General features: G+C 41.4%; 1 protein-coding gene across 1 annotated transcript in view; it reads right to left on the bottom strand.

Moving 5' to 3' along the window:
• LOC106597376 (cadherin-7) overlaps positions 1-19,876 on the bottom strand; it is a 134,619-nt gene that overhangs the window by 46,698 nt on the left and 68,045 nt on the right. The window contains exons 4-8 of the mRNA XM_014188578.3: positions 15,024-15,143; positions 11,914-12,081; positions 11,159-11,346; positions 1,469-1,722; positions 571-707 (exon numbers count right to left, since the gene is read on the bottom strand). Of these exons, the coding sequence (XP_014044053.1) occupies positions 571-707; positions 1,469-1,722; positions 11,159-11,346; positions 11,914-12,081; positions 15,024-15,143 (867 nt within the window). The remainder of the gene's footprint in view (positions 1-570; positions 708-1,468; positions 1,723-11,158; positions 11,347-11,913; positions 12,082-15,023; positions 15,144-19,876) is intronic.

The raw sequence follows: 19,876 nt of genomic DNA, 5'->3' as shown, positions 1-19,876 counted from the left end.
CAGTCACAATGAGTGTAACAAAAGTGAAGAGTGAGCTCTTGTGAGCTCGTAGAAAAAAGCTGCTATCGAGAACCTAAAAGGGTTCTTTGGCTGACCCCATAGGAGAACCCTTTGAAAAACCCTTATTGGTTCCAGGTAAAACCATTTTTAGGTTCCATGTACAGTAGAACTCTTTCCACAGAGGGTTCTACATGAAGCCCAAAAGGGTTCCACCTGAAAAGTAAAAGTGTTCTACCTAGAACCAAAAAGGGTTCTCCTGTGGGGACAGCCGAAGAACCCTTTTGGAACCCTTTTTTTCCTAAGAGTGTAAAGTAGCTAGAGGTAATGATGGACATGTCTTACAACAGCCTTAGAGTCTGTGTGTGATGTCACTGGTGAAGAGACACTACATAGCTTTTGGGTGTGCTCTTGAGCCGATAAGGGAGGGGGCTAAATAGTTAAAGGTGCACTATGGAGTTGCATATTGTGTACATTTCTGGACAATATATCTAAGTTGCAACGTTGATTGACAACAGCCGAATGTAATGTAGCAACCGTGTGGACAGAGCAGACTAAGAACACTTGACTTACGGATCTCCGTGGCGAAGATGGTGATGTTGTGTACGGCGTTAACTTCTCTGTCCAGAGGCTTGGCGGTGCTGATGACACCGGTGGTGGCGTCTATGTTGAAGAAACGCTCCAAGTCGGTGTTGCGGTCTATAGAGTATCTGGAGTTAAGTAGACAGGAGAGAGGGAGCGTATTGGAAAGGCTCTGCTATCAAGGACCATATTCAACTGGCACCCGCCATGGCAACACTTCTATGGATCTTCTGTGTGAAATGCATTAGCAATGCATTAATCAGGCATACATACATGCAGGCTGTTAGAATTAAGGAGTTAGGAGCTTCCATTAACTATAATTCCATGAAATCTCCGTCTTTTTTCTCTACATTACCTTGAATGATAATGGCAGTGGTGTAAAGTACTTAAGTAAAAATACTTTAAAGTACTACTTAAGTCGTTTTTTTGGAGGGTATTTGTACTTTATTTGACTATTTATATTTTGACAACTTTTACTTCACTACATTCCTAAAGATAATTACGTACCTTTTTCTCCATACATTTCCCCTGACACACAAAAGTGAAGGCTTAGCAGGACAGGAAAATGGTCTAATTCACACAGTTATCAAGAGAACTTCCCTGGTCATCCCTACTGGCTCTGATCTGGTGGAATCACTAAACACATGCTTCATTTGTAAATTATGTCTGAGTGTTGGATCATGCCCCTGGCTATCCATAAATAAAAAGAAAACAAGAAAACCTTTTCCCCCACTGGACAAAGTCTACAACTGATGCGTACCAAATACATAACAAGCAATTACCAACAACAAAGGAACACAAAAAGGCAGAACTGACCCAAAAACATTCAAACGGTAACATAGCATAGAGATTGTAAACTTGCGATGATGAATCCTGGCCACACCCCTACCTGATGGGACTGTTGGTGGAGTCTGGGTCGTGTGCGAAGATGGTCCCGATGGTGGTTCCTACCGTTGCCTCCTCCGAGATTACCATCTTGCTGAACGGCGAGGAGAAGACGGGCGGCTCGTCCACGTTCTGCACGTTGAGGCGCACTGTCGCTGTGTCGCTAAACGGCCCCAGGGACAGGAATCGCAGGTCGATGTTTCTATTGGACGCCTCGACACGCAGGGTGTAGCTCGACTTGGTCTCAAAGTCCAGGCCCTACCGATTGGAAAGGTTAGAGAGAGAGAGAGAGAGATGGTTAGGAAGGAAGAAGGCAAAGAGGTAGGGTCAGAATGCGAGTCTGTCTGAATACCAGCACTTGCATTCTAAATAGTAGGTTGCGTGGGTACGCAAAAATTGAAAGTTGTATACATTTGGAGCATTGAGTATGCTTTAAATGTCAGGAAGTAATACAAATTTTGTCGTTGCATCCAGTGTGAATTCACTGCATGCTATTGAGGACAGGAATCATCTTTTCAGACCCACATGTGTATATGATAATCACACAAGGGGACGGGGCTGCACCAGAAAAAACAAATGGCAGGAAACAACGTAATTGCGCATAAGAAAGAAAGAAATTAAGAAATAAAAAAAATAAAAAATAGTGTAAAAGTAAAATCACCTGTAAATACAGTGGGGGAAAAAAGTATTTGTTCCCCTGCTGATTTTGTACGTTTGCCCACTGACAAAGAAATGATCAGTCTATAATTTTAATGGTAGGTTTATTTGAACAATGAGAGACAGAATAACAACAACAAAAATCCAGAAAAACGCATGTCAAAAATGTTATAAATTGATTTGCATTTTAATGAGGGAAATAAGTATTTGACCCCCTCTCAATCAGAAAGATTTCTGGCTCCCAGGTGTCTTTTATACAAGTGTCTTTCATAGTCTGCTAATGGAAAAACTTAAGTGCTATGGCTTTACACCCCCTGCTATATTGTGGATAAAGAGTTACCTGTCTAACAGAACACAGAGGTTGTTCTTTAATGGAAGTCTCTCAAACATAATCCAAGTAGAATCAGGAATTCCCCAGGACAGCTGTCTAGGCCCCTTACTTTTTTCAATCTTTACTAATGAGTAAAGCCATGCGGATGATGCAGCAATATACACGTCAGCTACAACAGCGACTGAAATGACTGCAACACTTAACAAAGAGCTGCAGTTAGTTTCAGAATGGGCGGCAAGGAATACGTTAGTCCTAAATATTTCTAAACTAAAAGCATTGTATTTGGGACAAATCATTCACTAAACCCTAAACCTCAACTAAAACTTGTCATAAATAATGTGGAAATTGAGCAAGTTGAGGTGACTAAACTGCTTGGAGTAACCCTGGATTGTAAACTGTCAAGGTCAAAACAATTTGATACAACAGCAACAAAGATGCGGCTAAGTCCGTCCATAACAAGGCAGGTCCTACAGGCCCTAGTTTTGGCACACCTGGACTACTGTTCAGTCGTGTGGTCAGGTACCAAAAAGAGGGACCTCAGAAAATTACAATTGGCTCCAAACAGGACAGCACGGCTGGCCCTTAAATGTATACTTAGAGCTAACACTAATAATATGCATGTCAATCTATCATGGCTCACAAAGTGGAGGACAGATTGACTTCATCACTACTTGTTTTATAAGAAGTGAAGCTGAATAAAGCTGAATGTACCAAGCTGTCTGTTTTAAACTACTAGCACACAGCTCGAACACCCATGCAAACCCCACAAGTGACATCAGAGGTCTCTTCACAGTCCCCAAGTCCAGAACAGACTATGGGAGGTACACAGTACTACATAGAGCCATGACTACATGGAACTCTATTCCACATCAGGTAATTGATGCAAGCAGTAGAATCAGATTTAAAAAACAGATAAAAATACACCTTATGGAACAGCGGGGACTGTGAAGAGACACACACACACACACACACAGGCACAGACACACATACACATTATAAGACACACACTCTACACACACGTACACATGGATGTTGTATTGTAGATACTGTATATGATAGTAGAGTAGTGGCTTGAGGGAACACACTTTAATGTGTTGTGAAAAGTGTTTTGAAATGTAATGTGGTGTAATATTTAAAATGATATATAACTGCCTTAATGTTGCTGGACCCCAGGAACAGTAGCTGCTGCCTTGGCAGGAACTACTGGGGATCGTTAATAAATACAAAAACAAACAAAAAGACTATTCTCTCTGCTTCTGCACAGCAAGCGGTACCGGTGCTTCAAGTCTGACACCAACAGGCTCTGGAACAGCTTATATCCCCAAGCAATAAGACTGATAAATAGCTAACAAAATAGCTACATGGACTATCTGAGTTAACCTTGTATCTTTATTGACCTTTTATTTTTGTCTCTATGCACACTCACCGGGCCCTACACACTCAGACACACTGTCACCCCATCATCTGATCACTCACATATAATATGAACATACATTTATACTGACTCTGCACACATGCACAGCCTCTCACATACAAGCTGCTGCTGCTCTGTTTATCTTATATCCTGTTGCCTAGTCACCTTACTCCTATACATATCTACCTCCATCACTCCAGTATCCTTGCACATTGTAAATATGGTATTAACTGACCCTGTATATAGTATGGTATTAAACTGACCCTGTATATAGTATGGTATTAACTGACCCTGTATATAGTATGGTATTAACTGACCCTGTATATAGTATGGTATTAACGACCCTGAGGGCGCCCTGTATGGTATTAACTGACCCTGTATGGTATTAACTGACCCTGTATATAGTATGGTATTAAACTGACCCTGTATATAGTATGGTATTAACTGACCCTGTATATAGTATGGTATTAACTGACCCTGTATGGTATTAACTGACCCTGTATATAGTATGGTATTAACTGACCCTGTATATAGTATGGTATAAACTGACCCTGTATATAGTATGGTATTAACTGACCCTGTATATAGTATGGTATAAACTGACCCTGTATATAGTATGGTATTAACTGACCCTGTATATAGTATGGTATTAACTGACCCTGTATATAGTATGGTATTAACTGACCCTGTATATAGTATGGTATTAACTGACCCTGTATGGTATTAACTGACCCTGTATATAGTATGGTATTAACTGACCCTGTATATAGTATGGTATTAACTGACCCTGTATATAGTATGGTATTAACTGACCCTGTATATAGTATGGTATTAACTGACCCTGTATGGTATTAACTGGCCCTGTATATAGTATGGTATTAACTGACCCTGTATATAGTATGGTATTAACTGACCCTGTATATAGTATGGTATTAACTGACCCTGTATATAGTATGGTATTAACTGACCCTGTATATAGTATGGTATTAACTGACCCTGTATGGTATTAACTGACCCTGTATATAGTATGGTATTAACTGACCCTGTATATAGTATGGTATTAACTGACCCTGTATATAGTATGGTATTAACTGACCCTGTATATAGTATGGTATTAACTGACCCTGTATATAGTATGGTATTAACTGACCCTGTATGGTATTAACTGGCCCTGTATATAGTATGGTATTAACTGACCCTGTATATAGTATGGTATTAACTGACCCTGTATATAGTATGGTATTAACTGACCCTGTATATAGTATGGTATTAAACTGACCCTGTATATAGTATGGTATTAACTGACCCTGTATATAGTATGGTATTAAACTGACCCTGTATATAGTATGGTATTAACTGACCCTGTATATAGTATGGTATTAACTGACCCTGTATATAGTATGGTATTAACTGACCCTGTATATAGTATGGTATTAACTGACCCTGTATATAGTATGGTATTAAACTGACCCTGTATATAGTATGGTATTAACTGACCCTGTATATAGTATGGTATTAAACTGACCCTGTATATAGTATGGTATTAACTGACCCTGTATATAGTACGGTATTAAACTGACCCTGTATATAGTATGGTATTAAACTGACCCTGTATATAGTATGGTATTAACTGACCCTGTATATAGTATGGTATTAACTGACCCTGTATATAGTATGGTATTAACTGACCCTGTATATAGTATGGTATTAAACTGACCCTGTATATAGTATGGTATTAACTGACCCTGTATATAGTATGGTATTGAACTGACCCTGTATATAGTATGGTATTAACTGACCCTGTATATAGTATGGTATTAACTGACCCTGTATATAGTATGGTATTGAACTGACCCTGTATATAGTATGGTATTAACTGACCCTGTATATAGTATGGTATTAACTGACCCTGTATATAGTATGGTATTAACTGACCCTGTATATAGTATGGTATTAAACTGACCCTGTATATAGTATGGTATTAACTGACCCTGTATGGTATTAACTGACCCTGTATATAGTATGGTATTAACTGACCCTGTATATAGTATGGTATTAACTGACCCTGTATATAGTATGGTATTAACTGACCCTGTATATAGTATGGTATTAACTGACCCTGTATATAGTATGGTATTAACTGACCCTGTATGGTATTAACTGACCCTGTATATAGTATGGTATTAACTGACCCTGTATATAGTATGGTATTAACTGACCCTGTATATAGTATGGTATTAACTGACCCTGTATGGTATTAACTGGCCCTGTATATAGTATGGTATTAACTGACCCTGTATATAGTATGGTATTAACTGACCCTGTATATAGTATGGTATTAACTGACCCTGTATATAGTATGGTATTAAACTGACCCTGTATATAGTATGGTATTAACTGACCCTGTATATAGTATGGTATTAACTGACCCTGTATATAGTATGGTATTAACTGACCCTGTATATAGTATGGTATTAACTGACCCTGTATATAGTATGGTATTAAACTGACCCTGTATATAGTATGGTATTAACTGACCCTGTATATAGTATGGTATTAAACTGACCCTGTATATAGTATGGTATTAACTGACCCTGTATATAGTATGGTATTAAACTGACCCTGTATATAGTATGGTATTAACTGACCCTGTATATAGTATGGTATTAACTGACCCTGTATATAGTATGGTATTAACTGACCCTGTATATAGTATGGTATTAACTGACCCTGTATATAGTATGGTATTAAACTGACCCTGTATATAGTATGGTATTAACTGACCCTGTATATAGTATGGTATTGAACTGACCCTGTATATAGTATGGTATTAACTGACCCTGTATATAGTATGGTATTAACTGACCCTGTATATAGTATGGTATTAAACTGACCCTGTATATAGTATGGTATTAAACTGACCCTGTATATAGTATGCTTACTTAATTGTGTTCTTCATATTTCTTCTTATTTCTTGTGTTTTTTCTAGTAATACATTGTTATTGGTTATTGCATTGTTGGGTTTTGAATTTGCAAGAAAGGCATTTCACTGTACTTGTGCATGTGCCATTAAAACATTAGACATATAGATGTGTTCTGAACTCATATAAGCCTCCATCAATCTCTGAACCCTGCCGTGATATTGACTCACGGTACAGGACTGTGCCAAGGTAAAATATTGATTTTAAGAAAAAGATATACGACACTTAATATGTTTTCTGAAGCAGTATCTTCTTAACATGTCTTCTGAAGCACTATCTTGTTAACATGTCTTCTGAAGCAGTATCTTTTTAATGTCTTCTGAAGCACTATCTTCTTAACATGTCTTCTACCTTCTCAGAGCTCCTAATATAATTCTCCAGTCAGAGTTATGAAAGTATTGCTTTTTAAGATATCAAGTGCAAGGTATTGAGCTATCGAGGTACACTCACTGTCTGTAATTAATTCAAATTGTACAAGAAAAGAAGTCAAAGAGAAACGTTCAACTCTATTTGAAGCTTCAGTGTTTCTTTTGTGGTAATTATATTTTGGTTAGAGTCAATACCTTTATGATTAAGTGAAAAGAAGCCTTTGACATTTAGAAGTCAAGCTCTTCAAATTCCAGAATTGTACTGTATTTCTTTCGTTGAAATTACTGGGACGTCTTACAGACTGTGGCTTTATTAACATTATTTTCAACCCTAAGAGATTTGGTCGGTCATTACAACAAGGGTCTCCAGCTCCAGTCCTGGAGAGCTTTGGTGTGTTCTGGCATAATATTGTGTGTTTTAAATCTGGACCTTTGTTTAGTTGAATCAGGTTAGTGCCAGGCTGGATCAGGTTAGTCCCACACATGCAGTCAGAGCCGTCCCTAGCCTTATGGGATATTTTGTTGCTGGGAAAAACTGCTGATGCACAACCAAATTTCGAATTTGCAGGTTGTATATTCTACTATTCTAACCCTCAACAGTAAGTTATTTTTTGGAAATTGATCCGCGGGCCTACATAACCTGTTTAGGATAGGGGGCAGTATTTTCACGGCCGGATAAAAAACGTACCCGATTTAATCTGGTTATTACTCCTGCCCAGAAACTAGAATATGCATATAATTATTTGATTTGGATAGAAAACACCCTAAAGTTTCTAAAACTGTTTGAATTGTGTCTGTGAGTATAACAGAACTCATATGGCAGGCCAAAACCTGCTAAATGACTAAAATGTAAAATGTAAATGTAAGATTCTATATGGGAAGTGCCCTGTCTGACCATTTCTTGGCCTTCTGTAGCCTCTTTATCGAAAATATAGGATCTCTGCTGTAACATGACATTTTCTAAGGCTCCCATAGGCTCTCAGAAGGCGCCAGAACGTGGAATGATAACTCTGCAGTCCCTGGGCGAAAATCAGTAGGGGTTTTGGAACGTAGTCGTTCTGAGAACAATGACACTGGCGCTCGCGTGCATGTGACGACTCCATTTTTCTTCTTTCAGTGTTTGAACGGATACAACGTCTCCCGGTTGGAATATTATTGCTATTTTACGAGAAAAATCGCATAAAAATTGATTTTAAACAGCTTTTGACATGCTTCGAAGTACGGTAATGGAATATTTTGTCATTTTTTGTCACGATACGCGCCGGTGCGTCACCCTTCAGATAGTGTCTTGAACGCAAGAACAAAACGCAGCTATTTGGATATAACTATGGATTATTTGGAACCAAAACAACATTGGGTGTTGAAGTAGAAGTCCTGGGAGTGCATTCTGATGAAGAACAGCAAAGGTAATCCAATTTTTCTTATAGTAAATCTGAGTTTGGTGAGTGCCAAACTTGGTGGGTGTCAAAATAGCTAGCCATGATGGCCGGGCTATCTACTCAGAATATTGCAAAATGTGCTTTCACCGAAAACCTATTTTAAAATCGGACACCGCGATTGCATAAAGGAGTTCTGTATCTATAATTCTTAAAATAATTGTTATGTTTTTTGTGAACGTTTATCGTGAGTAATTTAGTAAATTCACCGGAAGTTTTCGGTGGGTATGCTAGTTCTGAACGTCACATGCTAATGTAAAAAGCTGGTTTTTGATATAAATATGAACTTGATTGAACAAAACATGCATGTATTGTATAACATAATGTCCTAGGGTTGTCATTTGATGAAGATCATCAAAGGTTAGTGCTGCATTTCGCTGTGGTTTTGGTTTTTGTGACATTATATGCTAGCTTGAAAAATGGGTGTGTGATTATTTCTGGCTGGGTACTCTCCTGACATAATCTAATGTTTTGCTTTCGTTGTAAAGCCTTTTTGAAAATCGGACAATGTGGTTAGATAAAGGAGAGTCTTGTCTTTAAAATGGTGTAAAATAGTCATATGTTTGAAAAATGGAAGTTTTTGCATTTTTGAGGTATTTGTTATTCGCGCCACGCTCTACGATTGGATATTGGTGAGGCGTTCCGCTAGCGGAACATCTAGATGTAAGAGGATAAGGGGGCCGCAGGCGCCAGTTCCCTATCCTGTCTAAATGACTACCGCCCCGTAGCTCCCATATGTAACCATGAAAGGCTTTGAAAGATTGGTCATGGCTCACATCAACACCATCCCAGAAACACTGGACCCACTCCAATTCGCATACCACCCCAACAGATCCACAGATGGCCTATCTCTATTGCACTCCGCACTGCCCTTTTCCACCTGGACAAAAGGAACACCTATGTGAGAATGCTGATCTTTGACTACAGTTCAGCGTTCAACACCATAGTGCCCTCAAAGCTCATCACTAAGCTAAGGACCCTGGGATTAAACACCTCCCTCTCCAACTGGATCCTGGACTTCCTGATGGGCCGCCCCCAGGCCTGATCACTGACGGCGATGAGAGTTCAGAGACCTGGCAGTGTGGTGCCAGGACAACGACCTCTCCCTCAACAAGTCAAAGGAGCTGATCATGGACTACAGGAAATTGAGGGCCAAGCACACCCCCATTCACATCGAAAGGGCTGTAGTGGAACGATTCGAGAGCTTCAAGTTCCTCAGTGTCCACATCACTAAGGACCTATTAAGGTCGAAACACACCAACACAGCCGTGAAGAGGGCAACACCTCTTCCCCCTCAGGATGCTGAAAATATTTGGCATGGGCCCTCAGATCCTCAAAAAGTTCTAAAGCTGCACCATCGAGAGCATCTTGACTGGCTGGATCACCACTTGGTAAGGAAACTACTTGACATTTGACTTCTTGGCATCTGCTACAGAGGCTAGTAAGTATGGCCCCAGTACATCACTGGAGCCGAACTCCCTGCCATCTAGGACCTCTATACCAGACGGTATCAGAGGAAGGTCCTAAAAAATGTCAAAGACTCCAGCCACCCAAGTCATAGACTGTTTTCTCTGCTAACGGGGGTGCCAAGTCTGGAACCAAAGGCACCTGAACAACTTCTAACACCAAGACATAAGACTGCTGAACAGTTAATAAAATGGCTACCCAGACAATTTACAAAATAAATTATTTTGCACTAACTCCATTGCAGTGGCTCTATTGACACTCATTAGACTCTACCCACACACTCACACATACTACACTGACACTCCAACACATACGCACACAAAAACATACACACATGCACATTGAAGCCACACACGCGCACAATTTCACATCTGTTGTATTCAACTCATGTGACCAATAAAATGTGATTTGATCTCTGTCCTATACAGTGTCAGTATTTGGGCATTCACAAAGCCATGGAATTTGTGTCAAACTCACTTGGTTTGGACACCAACTCCAAACTCCAAGAGACTGAGACAACTTCCACTGTCCTAATACAGACACTATCAGTCCTATACGGTGTCCTTATTAGGACTGTTCGATACTATAGGAGACCTCCAGCAATGGCTTCTTAGAGGAGAGGTCTGCATTGTACCTGTCACACCCTGATCTGTTTCACCTGTCTTTGTGCTTATCTCCACCCCCTTCAGGTGTCGCCCATCTGCCCCATTATCCACTGTGTATTTATACCCGTGTTCTCTGTTTGTCTGTTGCCACTTCGTCTTGTCTCGTCAAGCCTACCAGTGTTTTTCTCGTACTCCTGTTTTCTCTCTAGTCCCTGTTTTCTGGTTTTCCCGGTTTTGACCATTCTGCCTGCCCTGACCCTGAGCCTGCCTGCCGTTCTATACCTTTAGGACTCTGCTCTGGATTACTGACCTCTGCCTGCCCTTTAACCTGTCATTTGCCTGCCCCGTGTTTTTTGTAAAAAAAAATAAAAATAAAAATAAAAATGTTACTTCGAACTGTCTGCATCTGGGTCTTATCTTGAGGTCTGATAGTACCTTTTGCAGAGTGATGAGGCCCTCCTGTGTGTCTGGGTCGGGGGTGATTCGGAACAGTCCCAGGCCATCCCCATCCACGATCCTGTACTCCATCTCAGCATTGGGACCCACATCTGAGTCTAGCGCCTTTATCTTGGCTACCGTCGTGGCCACCGGCAGGGACTCGGGCACGCTGAACTGATAACTTTCTACAGGCGAGAGAGAGAGAGAGAGAGAGAGAGAGAGAGAGAGAGAGAGAGAGAGAGAGAGAGAGAGAGAGAGAGAGAGAGGTGAGGGGAGACAAGGAAATCCAGAGAGAGGAAAAAGATGGAGGGAGAGAAACCAGCCCAGACAAGTTATCGAGGAGACCATTTTCCACCTTCACTCTGTGGCCGCGCTTATCGCCTGGCTGCTCCCTTCGCTTTGTGGCCGTGCTTATCGCCTTTGCTGCTCCCTTCACTCTGTGTCCACGCAGACACGTTATAATAGTTTTGTAGGCCAAACCATTCAGATGCTACAGACGTTTTTTCGTGAGAAGAACGATTTTTCAGGATGTCACATCGTCTGACAAACATACCGCTCTAGCTCTGCCACCTTTCACCGCAGATGGGCGATATCAGTGGATGTGATGGATTGAGACTCAGTGCAAAAAACAGGTCTCTAGTTTAAAAAACAACATCAAGTTGTAACCAACAAGGTTCCATGGTTCCTTTAGATGTGTATAGCAGTGTTGGGTTTAGGGCTAAATGACCATGATAAAGTAAAGAGGCTCTTACTGCGAGAGAAGTGTGGTGGGTTGTCGTTGACGTCAGTGAGCGTCACCGTGACAGAGGTGGTCCCGGAGAGTCCTCCCATCTGGCCCACCATGTCCTTGGCCTGGATGACGAGCAGATACTGTTCCCGTGCCTCGCGGTCCATGTTGGGCAGAGCCGTCCTGACCACGCCTGCAAAGAAAGATTGAGTAACACTTTACTTAAGACATTTATTTATATTATAACTTGGTATGTTTTATGAATCAATTTCTGTTATGTCTTCTATGTGGCAATTTTTCAACCGGCTTGAAACAACGGATTCATTAATTACTCAGATTCATTATAAGATTATAAAGGAATAAAGAAAATATAAAGCATAAAGGAACAAAAGAATAGACAAATTCCACAACCACCAGCCCAGCGGGCTAAATTTGCGAGATTTGCGAAATTAAGACACCATCTAAAAAAGACGTCATATTTAGGTTTTTATCTTGTCAGATAATTAGATTACAACATATTTTTTTATTGTTGATGAAACGACATTAACAAAACATCCTTAAACAGCCAGTACACAACCTGACCACAACATCATAAAAGACGTCATAACGATGTCATTGCAACCGCTTATGCTCGCTGGGAATACTTTCTCCCTGGTATGACAATGCCCATGTTGCTGTATTCTAGAATAATCCTTGGAGAACGCTCCATAACTCAGGAACATTATTACAGTTTGACCCCGGCGCCCATGGTCAGCACTCTGTTTCATGCACCCAATGTAATGTGAGGCAGCGCGTTACAGTAGGTTGTAAACACTGTCTTTGATGGCAGAGGAGAGGCTTTTAATCTGGAAATAGACTACTGTACGCCTGCACCTCCCTAACACTAACATCAGGAGAACCATCATAACCACAGTTTGAGTTGTAGCAATCAAATGTATCTATAAAGCCCTTTTTCCATCAGCAGTTGCCACAAAGAGCTTTACAGATACCCAGTCTAAAACCACAAAGACCTTTACAGATACCCAGCCTAAAACCACAAAGACCTTTACAGATACCCAGCCTAAAACCACAAAGACCTTTACAGATACCCAGCCTAAAACCACAAAGACCTTTACAGATACCCAGTCTAAAACCACAAATGCCTTTACAGATACCCAGTCTAAAACCACAAAGACCTTTACAGATACCCAGCCTAAAACCACAAAGTGCTTTACAGATACCCAGCCTAAATCCACAAAGAGCTTTACAGACAGATACCCAGCCTAAAACCACAAAGACCTTTACAGATACCCAGCCTAAAACCACAAAGACCTTTACAGATACCCAGTCTAAAACCACAAAGACCTTTACAGATACCCAGCCTAAAACCACAAAGACCTTTACAGATACCCAGTCTAAAACCACAAAGACCTTTACAGATACCCAGTCTAAAACCACAAAGACCTTTACAGATACCCAGCCTAAAACCACAAAGACCTTTACAGATACCCAGCCTAAAACCACAAAGACCTTTACAGATACCCAGCCTAAAACCACAAAGACCTTTACAGATACCCAGCCTAAAACCACAAAGACCTTTACAGATACCCAGCCTAAAACCACAAAGACCTTTACAGATACCCAGCCTAAAACCACAAAGTGCTTTACAGATAACCCAGCCTAAATCCACAAAGAGCTTTACAGACAGATACCCAGCCTAAAACCACAAAGACCTTTACAGATACCCAGTCTAAAACCACAAAGACCTTTACAGATACCCAGCCTAAAACCACAAAGAGCTTTACAGATACCCAGCCTAAAACCACAAAGAGCTTTACAGATAGCCAGCCTAAAACCACAAAGACCTTTACAGATACCCAGTCTAAAACCACAAAGAGCTTTACAGATACCCAGCCTAAAACCACAAAGACCTTTACAGATACCCAGTCTAAAACCACAAAGAGCTTTACAGATACCCAGTCTAAAACCACAAAGTGCTTTACAGAAACCCAGCCTAAAACCACAAAGTGCAGAAGCAAAGCGGCTAGCATAAACTCCCTAGGAAGGATAAATAGATAATCATTTCTACCTTTGATATATATATTTTTAAGGGATTGACAGATTTTATTGAACAGATAAGTGACAGTTTGGAAAGACAGAGAGAGGCTGTGTCAAAAGGAAGTTTGACACTCATTTCTAAAGCATTATTTCCTCCTTTGGAAGTGATGTACATCCAATTATAAGGTGAAATAGGTGGAGGATAGCAGGTATGATGCTGCATACTGTAAATCCAAATGGACATACAGTATATTCCTCTAGAAACATATCGTTGTTAACACTGTATTTTCAGATCATCTAGATGCAGAGAAATGACTTCTTCTAAAATCTCTCCCAGAAAATGTTCTACACACAACCTAACACGGATTCATCATAATTCACTTTTTTTTGTTCACTTAAACGTCATCCGTTTCACATTCCCGTCTTTCAATATATATTTAGTTATTCCTCTGAATCAAAGTCACTGAGTTCAAATCAAAAGCCTCCCTCCTTCTCCCTTCCCTTTGAATCTTACTAGACTGTAGCAACACGTTCTCAAGAACGCTTAATCAAGAGACTTGTTGTCTTAACTGATGACGAGGCTACATTATATGTGATGAAAAGAGCACGGTAATGAAAACACGTTGATTGCATTTAAGGTTTACATCCGCCTCAATCAGACGCTGTGTTGCCAGCTGAAGTGGTGTTGAGAGACAACTTGATCAAAACTCATCAGGCACCAGGGACCAGATCCAGCTACACAATTCAAATGAATGAGCGTTGATTCAAAAAGCGACGTCTTCCGCCAAGACGGGACAAACGTCATCGGCAATGTGAGGAAACACTCAGTCGTGCATTTAATCTATAAACTGAAGATTGACAAAACATAAAAACGCTCTAAAATGTCAGTGTAATTGTTTGGGGAAACTTGACTTTGCCGTGTAACATAATGTTAGAATACTCCAACATCTCTCATATTTCACAGTTTTGTAATCCCCCAAAAAATATAACCCTGCTGAGGTTTAATCACTGGTGTATAATTACTGTATAAACGACAGCAGAGAGCAAAGAGCCTGGTTTTTGATAGTACACACCACTATGATGTGATGTATTGCTGACCTGTTCTTGGTTCCACGGAGAAGTAGGGCTGGCCCTCAAGGATACTGTAGACCACCCTGGCACTGTTTCCATACGTGGGGTCGTCTGCATCTGTCGCCACCACCGTCACCACAGATGTGCCTGCAATAACAAATAATTCAATTATAAAAAATAAAAAACTATTAAAAAAGCCTTTTGAACCCGACCGGACAGAGAAATTCGGGGGGGAATATTTGAGTCGAAGTAGCTGTGGACCAGGATTTGATCCCATGAGGACCCGGTTAGATACTGGTGTTTATCCACCTGTGGTTCTTAATCCTGATCCCGGTGACACAAAGGGGTGCACACAGCTGATTCAAATGATCAACACATCATCAAGTTTTGATGAATGGAATCCAGTCGGAAGATTCTCAGAATCAAAAGAGAATGAGCGGGAAATCTGGGTATCCTCCAACCAGGATTTCTGTAAAACTGGGGATTTTGGGGAAAAGTTTGCAGAATATTACAACCCTAAGTCTACATCAAAGGCTACCGTGTTCCCCATTTATAAGAAAATTGTTCCATAGAGTACAGTAGGGTTGTAGCAATTGCATGGGGTAGGCTAGAGCTGGTCTTGCCTTTATATGCAATTCAAACTGTTCCTACACATCACTTTGCTAATATCAAACTTGTGATAGAGCCTGCTTATGCTCCATTAACTTTGTGGACATGATCCTAATTAAAACAACTGGAATGCTAATAAAAGTTGTTTTGTGAGTTAATCATTTCAGCCATGTGAAAAACAATAACTTTCAAGCCAGCACACATGAAAGCTACCACAGACTTACAGCTGCGAGTTTTGATTGCATGCATATGTTTCACCATTTCTGTTGGTACACACACACACACACACACACACACACACACACACACACACACACACACACACACACACACACACACACACACACACACACACAGAAAATTGTGTATTCTGCAAAATACAATATCGGCATATAAAATGTCAACCAATCACTACTTGGGTGATTCAACTGGCCTTGTAATTCTTCAGCACAATCAATTCAGTCCAAATGGGACCTTTTCAGCCAGGTATATTCACTCTTCAAATGTATTGGTAGAGCAGGGTATCTTTACCCTTGGATTGAGAGAAATAATTTCCCCCTTTTGTTCGTTTCTACTTGTGATTGAAAAGACCACCTCCTCCTTTTGTTGTTGTTCAATAGCTTCACAGCCAGCTTCTCTTTCACTATGTTCAATTCAACTGCTGTCTATGAAGAAAAACTTTTGGACGTTTCTAGTCTTTTTTTCTGTCACTACTTTTTTTAATTTTAATTTATGTGTTTCACCTTCGACGGCCAATTGTGATTTTGAACATATTTCTTTCATAAGGGCTATAGAGACGTCACCACTCTGGTACTTTGGTGGCACTTAAAGAGAACATTAAAGCTCTCACATTTTGGGGAAACATATATTACTTTTTACGGTAATAGGACCCGCCAGTTCCCTCATTTAAGCAGTATTTATGACTCTTTGGCTCAAAAGAGAAATTATAGTTAAATGTTCTCGGTTGTAAAAAGTCCATAAAGACGTTTGGGGACCTTCCCATGTGGTGTCATGGCGCAGAACCGTGGAGAAGGTTCCAGAACATTTATTATGTTTACATATGTCGCACTGAGGAACAGCACAGCTACACAAGCAGCATATTTTCTTATTTTTAAAGGAGCAGGAATTCTCACTCATTTTGTAATTTCATAAAAAGGAGCGAAAGTAGGAACGATATGAAAATGGATGTGAGACCAGATGCTGCTGGATGGGAGACCGGATGCTGTTGGATGGGAGACCGGATGCTGCTGGATGGGAGACCGGATGTAGCTGGATGGGAGACTGGATGTAGCTGGATGGGAGACCGGATACTGTTGGATGGGAGACCGGATGCTGCTGGATTGGAGACCGGATGCTGCTGGATGGGAGACCGGATGCTGCTGGATGGGAGACCGGATGCTGCTGGATGGGAGACCGGATGCTGCTGGATGGGAGACCGGATGCTGCTGGATGGGAGACCGGATGCTGTTGGATGGGAGACCGGATGCTGCTGGATGGGAGACCGGATGCTGTTGGATGGGAGACCGGATGCTGTTGGATGGGAGACCGGATGCTGCTGGATGGGAGACCGGATGCTGCTGGATGGGAGACCGGATGCTGCTGGATGGGAGACCGGATGCTGCTGGATGGGAGACCGGATGCTGTTGGATGGGAGACCGGATGTAGCTGGATGGGAGACCGGATGCTGCTGGATGGGAGACCAGATGCTGCTGGATGGGAGACCGGATGTAGCTGGATGGGAGACCGGATGCTGTTGGATGGGAGACCGGATGTAGCTGGATGGGAGACCGGATGCTGCTGGATGGGAGACCAGATGCTGCTGGATGGGAGACCAGATGCTGCTGGATGGGAGACCAGATGTAGCTGGATGGGAGACCGGATGTAGCTGGATGGGAGACCGGATGTAGCTGGATGGGAGACCGGATGCTGTTGGATGGGAGACCGGATGCTGCTGGATGGGAGACCGGATGCTGTTGGATGGGAGACCGGATGCTGCTGGATGGGAGACCAGATGCTGCTGGATGGGAGACCAGATGCTGCTGGATGGGAGACCAGATGTAGCTGGATGGGAGACCGGATGTAGCTGGATGGGAGACCGGATGTAGCTGGATGGGAGACCGGATGCTGTTGGATGGGAGACCGGATGCTGCTGGATGGGAGACCGGATGCTGTTGGATGGGAGACCGGATGCTGTTGGATGGGAGACCGGATGTAGCTGGATGGGAGACCGGATGTAGCTGGATGGGAGACCGGATGCTGCTTGATGGGAGAACAGATCTGACTCTCTGTGGTCAAAAAGATCCCATGGCATTTATCGTAAGAGTAGGGGTGTTAACCCCATTGTCCTGACTAAATTCCCAATCTGGCCCTCATACCATAATGGCCACCTAATCATCCACAGCTTCCAATTGATTCAACCCCCCCCCCCCCCCCTCCTTTCCCCTGTAACTCTTCCACAGGTACAAAATAAAACACTATAGACGGCAGATTTCAGGTTTCTTTCTCCAATTTGTTTGTCCAATTGGCTTAAGAGAGATCTTGAGAGCCATTTTGTCTTTGGTCACAAAGGTTGGCTTTCTCACAAACAAGCTCTGGCCTCTAATGACCAGATTAAACAAATCATTGTCTCTTAATAAATTCCATTAATCTCCCATCTGGTGTTAACGATTTTAGATAAGACGTATGAAAAGCCAGCGAGGACCAGTCCAAGCTACGATATAAGCGGCTCTTTTCTCATGACGTTTTCATTGACAATGGTGTGATACACTAATGGCACCCTATTCTCTAAATAGAGCCCTACATTTAATGGGCCTTGGTCAGAATTAGTGCACAATATAGGGCATAGGGTGCCATTTGGGTAGCAGTCCATTGTCAATGAAAATCACAAGAGAGAAAAGAGCCAATTATACTGCAGCTTGCCCAGTTCCTCGCTGGCTTTCCATCTTATCACGAAGCGGTGTGCCTATAGGACGATGGCCTAACGGCCAAAACATTTGCTCCAGATATTATAAGCCAGGAATTGAAAAACAAAACTACTGAGAATGTCAAACAAAACATCCTCCAATACTAGTCTCCATACTAGTCTCCATACTAGTCTCCATACTAGTCTCCATACGACAGGGCGGTTACATGCACACAATAATGTGATTTTTGCAGATAGTCAGATTGATATAATAGTTAGATTAAAACGTTTAAATGCTTTACAAGAACAATTTCCCTAATAATCCTGTTTCCATGGACACATCTGAGATCAGGCTACCTGATGGCACTCTGATGAATGCAGAAAATCACCAATCAAAATAAACATTCTACCACAGCGACCATGTTATTTTTTGGGAAGCATATTTAGTTATGAGTTGGGACATACAGTATAAAGTTTGTATGTGAAAACTACTTCCAAGACGCATACATTCAGTTGTTCCAAACTCACTTCACTCGCGCTAAAGAGGGAGGCTAGCTCAGATGGTGCTAGCATATGCCCAGATCAAATAAACTGCTGAAATGCCATTTAAGGTGTTTGCTTACATGTCCTAATAATTTGAAAGATTGCTCAGAAAACCAGATGTATGCTTACTTCCATTTTGACCTTACGACTTTACGGCGATTAAGAGTAAGGTGTTTATATTACAAATGCATACTCTGCATACTGCCATAATCACTTTAATAACACAATTATTAGTGCGCATGTAAACACAATAAGTGTCCATACAACTACAGCATCCATACTACTACAGTGTCCACACTACTATAGTGTCCATACTACTACAGCGTCTTCATACTACAACAGTGTCTATACTACTACAGTGTCTTAATCCTACTACAGTGTCTTAATCCTACTACAGTGTCCATACTATTACAGTGTCCATACCACTCCAATGCCTTCATCCTACCACAGTGTCCATACTACTACAGTGTCCATAATACTACAGTGTCTTCATAATACCACAGTGTCCATACTACTACAGTGTCCATACTACTACAGTGTCCATACTACTACAGTGTCCACACTACTATAGTGTTTTCATCCTATTATATTGTCTTCATTCTACTACGCTGTCCATACAACTATAGTGTCCAAACTACTACAGTGTCTTCATCCTACTACAGCATCTTAATCCTACTACAGTGTTCATACTACAGAGTCCATAATATTACAGTGTCCATACTACTTCAGTTACTTCATCCTACCACAGTGTCTATACTACTACAGTGTCTTCATACTACCACAGTGACGATACTACTACATTGTCCATACTACTACAGTGTCCATA

This window comes from Salmo salar, chromosome 03, assembly GCF_965601325.2.
Source record: "Salmo salar chromosome 03, fSalSal1, whole genome shotgun sequence".
Taxonomy (NCBI): Eukaryota; Metazoa; Chordata; class Actinopteri; order Salmoniformes; family Salmonidae; genus Salmo; species Salmo salar.
This window is presented reverse-complemented; position numbering and strand designations above follow the sequence as displayed.